Below are 9,379 nucleotides of genomic sequence, written 5' to 3'. Positions count from 1 at the left end.
ACTGCTTTTAAAAATTACATAAATAAAGACGTAATCAAACCCTCACATACTTTGTTTGTTTGTAATTAAGCACAAAGCTACACAATGGGCTATCTGTGCTCTGCCCACCACGGGTATCGAAACCCGGATTCTAGCGTTGTAAGTCCGCAGACATACCGCTGTGCCACTGGGGGGCTGAAAACAGTACCTAGCCCTAAAAGGATTCTATACAAAATAAAATATTGTATATTATTATTGAAAGTTGTCACTTCACACTAAGTCTTTTTAGGGTTGGGCCATGTTTTTAGTGAAATATTTACTGTGCAATTATTTTAACGTTTTACTCCTTTTAATTTTAGTTGTTTAATATTTCACGTGAACCAAATCCTTAAATAAAGATTCAAATAAACCCACCTAATTTTTTATATTTATAGCGAATTTCGGAATTGAATAATTCAAAAATAGTTTCTATAATAGAATTAAATAATATAGAAAAGTCGCACATATTGAGATTGTGTACTGGCTAATTACAGTTTGTTTTTATTTTTTTAGTTTCCTTGAATTAAAATCTATGCAAAATTCCAACGTTGTAGATATGATGTTACATTTTAAACTTCTAGGAATTCAAATTCTACGAGATACACATGTGTACAAAATAATTATTCGTTCTCCTGTTTTTTTTTAAATTTTGTTTATTTTAAAGTAATAATAAGTCGTACGATTTTAAAGTTATATTGACCTTTTCACTGTCTTTTATTGTGCATAAGCATAATTATTTAATAGTTATTCTTGATTTATGCATATCTATATAAAAAATTCATATAAATATATCTTATTTTGAACTCTCTGTTAGTTGCGAAGTAATTATTGTTTTATCAATAAATACACTGCAGGTAATTGCAACAAATAAATATCCATTACTTATGGAAAATTTCGAAATGAAGCTGAATCTAGAAGCTGACATTTTGGTTTTGAATTCTACCTTTCAAGAAAAGGTAAGACAGTTATACAAAAACTAATTGCAGATTTAATACGAAACGATAAGGAACAAATACATTCTTTGTTTACAGTTTGGTTATCGTAATATAATATAAACAGACTAATACTCTGAAAACTTATTTCTGTCATATAATTTCCATAACGAATATAATTTCGTATGAATATGTTTCATTGTTTAAATAATGGGCAGATATCTTGATTAACTATTAAAACACCAGCCAGCAGTGTTTGAAGATCTAATTTTACTTATTAAAATGTAAAATGGTAACTTTCAATGCCAATAATATTATTTTATTTTTTGTGTTAAACATTTAGGACAAATTAATTAATAAAAATTCGTATATAGGTGGCTAGTTGGTCCTCCACTGGAGCTTTGAAAACAGGCAATGGAAATATGAAGAATGCTTTCCGCAGGAAAATTAGGGTTGGAACTATTGAGGCAAGTACACATGAAACTAATCTTTTCAAATTCAGAAGCCCGGCATGGCCTGATGGTTAAGGCGCTCGACTCGCAATCTCAGTGTCCTGCTAAACATGCTCGCCCTTTCAGCCGTGGGGGCGTTATAATGTGACGGTCAATCCCACTATTCATTGGTAAAAGAGTAGCCCAAGAGTTGGCGGTGGATGGTGATGACCACCTGCCTTCTCTCTAATCTTAAATTCCGAAATTCAAAAATAAACAAACATCAAATTCAGGCGTTAATATTAATTTGTGTATGTATATATATATGTGGTTATAGTCTTTATGGCGGGATTTTTTACGAGAAATTACAGAATATTAGATAATGCATTGTAAATGTTGCAGACAATTTTCATACCCGTTATTCTTAAAGATTTTTGCGGTGACATTTTGATTTTGAAAATGTTGGGCAATACCTATAATATTACTAAACTTTATTTACGACGTTTTGTTTTCATCATCGAACTTATTAACTGTATCATGATTGCCAACAAAGGAATAAAATAAGCCAATTCCTACTTCAAGAACGTTCCCCACACCATTACACCACTTATATCAACTTTCCCTGTATATCACAATCATGGAAAATACAGTTATTTTCCCATTTCAAAAAATTGAAATACTACTCATAAAACGCCCGGTTTGCCTTCTGAGCACTACTGAAGCTGTTATTTTCTGTTCACATCTGAAATAATATTTTTTTTAAATTGTTACAAACTCTCATATGACATTTGTAGTTTTTCCTATCATCAAATATAATCTTTTTCCACTGCCTCTGTTGCTAAACTGTAATGGTAATTGTTTTTAGAGAAGCTACATGAATACTGATTATCATGCTCCTTTAAAAGTCGAAGAGGTTTTAGCTCTTACCTATCGTTTTACAGACTGTCTGTGATATAATTCCATCATGCTGTTTACTTGGTACATCGCGTGGTCAATCCACTTTCTATACGAAAATAAGTTAACTGTTCTAGAAATATATGTATGTATTGAGGGGGTGGGGTGGAGTCGTAATAACGTAGTCAGTTGCTGTATATTCAATGGACATTCTAGCTTTTGAAAAGTTTCAGGTTGTTTCAAGTTCTTTGATTATACTACGCATCTAAGAGTGATGTTTAGACGTATTGCAAGAGTCTGTTTTGATTTTGTAATTAACCAGTATGCTAAGTAGAACTTAACTATTATAAATACATTCTTTGGAATCTTCTTTAAAAGAGCCACAACTAACTTCTGAGTTTATACCCTGTACGTATTTATTTAAAAGGTAACACTCTATGTGGTGATTAATATAAATTAAATATTCGAGCAAAAGTTTGTTTTTGTTTTCGAACAAGTAAAAGGACAAATGACCAGCTTTTCTCTTCCTACCTTTTAGCAATGGTTGAGTGAAAAGAAATGTATTTTTATTTTTCCTTATTCAAGAATTTAACATATATGTATTTTCAACTTACTTGAAGTTTTAACGTAATTAATTCAATGTGTTTAATAAAAACATATCTACGCATCTAAGAATGATATGAAGTTTGACAATTCACTAGTATTGGATTCTAATTAGGTGATTGTCAAGTAACATATTAATGTTTTTAATTTGAAAATTTTTTGTTTTGATGATATATCATATACTTACATTTCATGCGATTGGTATTTATGATTTTATTTAGAAGATATTTATCGCTGTATATATTTTTTCAATGTTTGTTGGTAGGACTCACCATTTATAATTAAAACTCAAGAAGGATATACAGGATTCTGTATAGAAATTTTGAAAGAACTTCAAAGATTGTTAGACTTTGACTACGAGCTGGTGATACCAGAAGACGGTTACTACGGAATTAAGGAAGCGGATGGACGTTGGAATGGACTGATTGGTCAACTAGCTCGAGCGGTGAGATTTCTAGCTTTGAAAAAAGTCTAAAATGAAGTGATCGCATTATTTGCAATACATAATGCCCCAAAAGAGTGCAAGGAGAAGTTTACTTTCAATACAGTTTAATTTGATTAGAACATTCAAAGCAACCAATATGTCCCTGTTTAGAATACTGCTTTGTTATAACTACCAGTTGTTAATATTACTTTAATAAAACTATATCAATTAGCCAACGAGCTGCTTTTAAATCTTTTTTTTTAAGTTCTGATACATGTCTATTTTTTGTTACATTTTTCAAGTTGGTATAAAAGACTTGTAGGTTTAAAATTGTTGATTTCTCTCCTATTCTTTTACAGTTCAGTAAGTCAAAAATACTATATACTTCTTTTGGTATATAACCATAACTATTGCAAATTACACATGCATTTTTGTAAAGTTCAAAGACGGAGTAGATATAATGTGAAATGTACCGAAAACGTTTTATTTATTTCTTTTCACGAGCTCAAAAAGTTTTATTAAATTTTTGTGTCCTTGAATACACGTTACAGTTTTGACGTAAAAGTTATATCGGAAAAAAAGTTTTCAGGAAATATACTGATAATGGTTTGAATTTTATTTTTTCTTTCTCAATTCATAGTATCAAACCATTTTTTAATCAGAAAATCATTTTGAACTATCAAAAGCCAATAGAGCAATCAAAACGCTATACTACTGACTGTGAGTCACTATGAATAAAAAATGCACATTAAAAATCAAGTTAATAAATCAAAACATGAGCTTTTAATCTAAATATGATTGAACATTACGCCATAGATTTGATATAAATACTTTTATTGTAATAAGCGATTTTATTTACCATATCTATCTGTCTTAGTGGTCTCGAAGTTAGATTTACTCATTTCTGTTTCCATGAACAGACTTGAAGTAGGCAGGCAAACAACGATTTATAAGCATAAGGAAAAGTTTTATTGATGGTGAAAATATGTAGTATGTTCCACCATGAATATAACTTTTCCTTATGCTTATAAATCGTTGTTTACCTTCTTATTATTAGTACTGAGGTAATAAAAATGTCAATATTAACTCAAAAACAATCCATAAAGGGAGCTGAGTTAAATAATTGGAAGAATGTTTTCGAGCTGTCTAAACTGGTTGTAGCTATTATTGAATCGCATGGTATATATATATAAAACCTCTAATTAAAAGAAAGTTGCAAGCAATAACATTGTTTCAGCTCCTGCACATGTATCTACATTACTTGTACTCTCATATTACAGGAAACGGACATGATTCTAGCAGCACTTTCGATGACAGCAGAGCGAACCGAAGTGGTTGATTTCGTCACACCGTATTTTGACCAGACAGGGATCGCTATTTTAGGCAGAAAACCAGAAAAACAAAAATCCCTGTTCAAGTTCATGGAGGTTTTAAAACCTGAGGTATATCTATTAGTGCTGTTTTATTATGAAGCTTGAGGTTTTAAAACCGGAGGTATATCTATTAGTGCTGTTTCAGTATGAAGCTTGAGGTTTTAAAACCAGAGGTATATCTATTAGTGCTGTTTCAGTATGAAGTTTGAGATTTTAAAACCAGAAGTATATCTATTAGGACTGTTTCAGTATGAAGTTTGAGGTTTTAAAACCAGAAGTATATCTATTAGGGCTGTTTCAGTATGAAGTTTGAGGTTTTAAAACCAGCAGAAAAATATACATTTTAAATTATGGGATTTATCGAGGTAAGATCATTTTCTAGTGATTTGAGGACTTTTCCTTTTTTTACACACATGTTTTATTATTTTCAGTTTGTACAAAACGTTCAACTGATTTAACCTATTTTATCTAGTATTTTGTAATTTTTTACTTGTACAGGTTTGGTGGGGGGTACTTGGTGGCATCGTAGCAACAGGACTATGCTTATGGATCCTAGATCGCTATAGTCCTTATAGTAACCGAAACAACAAACAAAGTTATTCGCAACCCTGCAGAGAGTTTAACTTGAAAGAAAGTTTTTGGTTTGTTCTCACCAGTTTTACTCCACAAGGTACGAAATACTTGCCATTTCGCATGATTCGGATGAAAAACAGCCCATTAAGTGTAGTTGTGATGAAGCTAAATATTTATCAAAATAAGTTAACCCATTGATTTCCTCAGTGTGATTTTAGGAGTGTTTTTCCCCCTTTTTTCTTTAAATATTTATTATAAAAAGGGTCTAGTCTAAAGAAGTAAGAATGTACTAACGAAGCTTTATAGTTGCCAAGTGTAAATATTTTCTGTAATTTTTTGGCAACTCTTGGCATCTAAGTGTATGTTTGCCTTCTACAGGATATTCTTAGAGCACATGGCGCCAATTTATAGAACAGTGCCCATCAGTTCAGTACAATTAACTGAGATGTAGCAATCACCATTAAAACTCTAACATCAAACCTGTTCACAGAATTTGGCCAGCTTGGGAGTTTTATTTTTCAATTATAGGAGCTTCTGAGTAAAAGAAGAGTGTATGATAAAACATCAACCACACCATATCTGCCCTATCCAGTACCGACGAGTCCTTTCGCTTAATACCAGAACTTTTGTTACTTTGCATCATACGTTAATCACTAATTTGTCAGATAAGCCTTATAAATGGCTTTTTATTAAGTCGCACTAGTAGACACAACGTTTAGAGTTGTTCTTGAGCATTCTTTACCAAAACTAACTTTCTACTTCTAGTTTTTATAACGTGTTCAAGTGTCAACTTTATGGTTGAAATTCGACGATTATCCGGATGGTACGACGAGCAACGAATAAGAACACTTCGATTCCTTTTGTATTATTAATTTTTAGATTACACGTAGAGGATAAATGAAAAAAACAAGCATAGATCAATGTTTGGTTTTACATTTATATTATAGGCTAAAATATGCGCAACAAATTTCATGTTTGGGTCGGGTCGTTTGTTTTATTACAGGTATATGTTATTATAACTGTGTCATTTATGGTTCGAAAGCTTAAACTTCTGCATACTACACGTTAGATTATTGTAAGAACTGGTTCAAATATATTTAAAAATAACAACTTATGGTATAATGGCTACAAGTTATCAGACATCTTAAACTTTCTAACAACAATTTTCTTTGAGCCCACCATCGTACGTTTGCTATTTAAACTTTACATACAACGATTTATTGTCTTTCAACAAGGAAGTTACTTCAATACATCTCATAATTAGAGCAGGAGCTGCATTGTAGCCTAAAATAGATTTTTTCAGTCATGTAGCTGTTTATGGACTCTTCCAAAAAATAACTTCTTTTGCTTAAAGTTGTTTCACTAAAAGATTTGATAACACAGTAAGGTAAGCTTTATTTTGAAACATCTTTAGATTATTTTGAGATAATCCTGGTTTAGATTAGAAGAATTCCTTTTTTTTTATAAATTCCATTCGTTCTACTTTCTTCTTTTAAATATTTCAAGTTTGAAAATTATGTACAGATTTTGTAAGATGACTGTGCATATTTAGAAATAATATACATCTTGAAGGCATTCTTCTTTTAAGGTGGTGGAGAGGTTCCCAAATCGCTCTCAGGGCGCGTCCTGGTGGCTGGTTACTGGTTGTTTGTGGTTCTTATATTGGCAACTTTTACGGCAAACCTGGCAGCTTTGCTAACAGTTGAAAGAATGCAGATTTACGTGCGTTCTTTAGAAGAGATGGCTCAGCGCGTGGACTTCAACTTTACGGTCATTGAAAGTTCCAGTTCTAAACAGTACTTTATAAATATGGCCGAAGCCGAAGAGGAACTCTATCAGTAAGCATTAATATTCGCACAATTTTACATCTAGTTTTGACTCCTATCCTTATTCTTATCAAACCAAAGGTACTGCGTATGAAGAATCATCCAACATGATGAATTAGTCGAAACAAAATGTCTTCTGAATGGCAATTGATAGCCATCATCGTTGAGCACCTCTACACAGCTATACGATCATAGTGAGCTGCTTGTAAAAAAATAACAAAACTCTTCAACAACGACAGTTAGGTACACTTTAGCATCACGTCAGAAATAGAATTAAAATTATTATTTTTATATGATTTCGTATGTTAATTAGTGACCAGAAGATGTATGCAGTTACTCAATGAATTTTTATTCAAGCACAGAATCAAAAAGAAAAAGTTGAAAAAATATTGACAGAAAATAATAAGATATATATATATATATATGTATCTTTATTTGATTTATTTAAGAAAAATTCTATAGATGACATTTCACTGAGTTAACTTAGTTAACTTCAGGCTTACCACTGAACCACCAGGGACACTTTTGTATTCCTTAGCATTCTGGTAAAGTGATCTTACAATACTCAGCTTTTGGTTGTTATTAAGTGTTGAACACTAAGAGATGAATATATCACCTGAATATAATTATTAATTAGTCACTAATAAAGTTTTTATTACTAGAAACTAATTACCAATTAGTTTATATCCTACGTTATGACTGCCAATCTGCTGCCGTCTTCGGAGAAGTAGATGGACTATTTCAGTGACGGTAGTTTACCACAAGCGTTTACAGGAAACATACAGTTACCCTCAACTACATCGACTATAAATCAAACTACCCAACAGTGTAAACAGGGTCGTCATAGACTGCCTAGTTACGAGAAAAAACAAGATTTATATATATAACCCAGAGGACGCCAAGACTAAAGAAAAGAAAAAAACACTACAACCCTCACTGAAAGTGGATAGCCGGGAAACTTGATAAAGAAGATAAACATCAAGAATAATCAAATTAAAAATTAGATACAAGCAGTGATATTCCCCTATGTCAAATGTTTCTTTAAAAAGAAATAGAGGATAGGTAAACAGCATAAGTTCAGAACAGTATTCAGAAGCCACAACACAATACGAGCGCTGTTAGTACACACAAAACTATCGAAATACATAAGGAATAGCGAAAACATGATTTTCGACATCATTTGGGAATGTGAACTCCAATACACTGGGGGAAAAAAAAGACAAAAGTTAGAACTTAGGATACACACCACTCTGCAATTCTAACGTGTCCGCAATAATCCATCATGCCAGAGAAGAAGACCATACAATAATTGGAATACTACAAAAATAATGAGATATTAATTACACATGAGAAATGTAATAGAAGGCTTCTACATCCACCTAACTGATCAAACACTTAGACAACCTGGTACAGAATGTAGAAAACTTGGATGTTCCTCACGAAAACCTTCTCATAGGGAAGACGTACCTCAGACAAGTAAATAGCACATCAGCCTCGTTATTAAAAATACACAGATTCGAATCTCAGCTACTACCACCACAGAAATAGTCCTTTTCAGACTTCCCTAAAAATAGCCGACGTGAAGGATATAAACAAGATAGTGTGTACCGGTATCTAGTAATAAAAATAATTAATAACGAGATTCGGGTTGATCGTATGGGCTATTAATCATGACAACGCGTGATAACCGATCGCCACAATCTTACCGTAAGTATTTAAAACTTCAGTTACGAAATGAACATAAACTTTAGGCAAAAAATGGAGTCATTTTTTAGACTTTCTTAGTAAATTTAATAATAGAATTTAGATAATATCGGAAAGGCTGTACTGAATTTTAATTCTTAAAACGTTTCATCATCGTAACCCAGCCAAAAAATAAAAATATAAAGAGGTCACTAGGACTTTTTTTTTCTATTCTTGTCATTAAAATATAAATCAGTTATAGTTTCACAGGGAATATAACTTCTAGGGGTTTTGTTATCATTCTATAAAGCTTCTAAAGCAATATTACAAGATTCTTTAACTGAACTATGGTAAACAAAGATGTAACATCAACATTTACAGGTATACAGTGTAGTCAAAATTTATGAGTCTCCTCAGAAAGGATGATTTGCTACACCCAAACAAGAAACTTAGCCAAGTTATAGAGCTATTAAAGTTGGACACATGGTGTGTATATTTTGGAAATATTTACACAAATAGAGTTTTAGCATCACAGTGATATACTTATTATTTAGTCTAGGCCCGGCATGGCCTTGTGGTTAGGGCGCTCGACTCGCAATCTAAGGGTCGCGGGTTCGAATCC

At 32.1% G+C, this 9,379-nt stretch overlaps 1 protein-coding gene across 1 annotated transcript in view; it reads left to right on the top strand.

Moving 5' to 3' along the window:
- Positions 1-3,147: 3,147 nt before the first annotated feature.
- LOC106472789 (ionotropic receptor 25a-like) overlaps positions 3,148-9,379 on the top strand; it is a 12,085-nt gene continuing 5,853 nt past the window's right edge. Inside the window, exons 1-4 of the mRNA XM_022402392.1 lie at positions 3,148-3,323; positions 4,583-4,744; positions 5,174-5,345; positions 6,837-7,086. Of these exons, the coding sequence (XP_022258100.1) occupies positions 4,592-4,744; positions 5,174-5,345; positions 6,837-7,086 (575 nt within the window). The 5' untranslated portion in view covers positions 3,148-3,323; positions 4,583-4,591. The remainder of the gene's footprint in view (positions 3,324-4,582; positions 4,745-5,173; positions 5,346-6,836; positions 7,087-9,379) is intronic.

The sequence above is a fragment of the Limulus polyphemus genome, unplaced genomic scaffold, assembly GCF_000517525.1.
Source record: "Limulus polyphemus unplaced genomic scaffold, Limulus_polyphemus-2.1.2 Scaffold124, whole genome shotgun sequence".
NCBI classification, from domain to species: Eukaryota; Metazoa; Arthropoda; class Merostomata; order Xiphosura; family Limulidae; genus Limulus; species Limulus polyphemus.
This window is presented reverse-complemented; position numbering and strand designations above follow the sequence as displayed.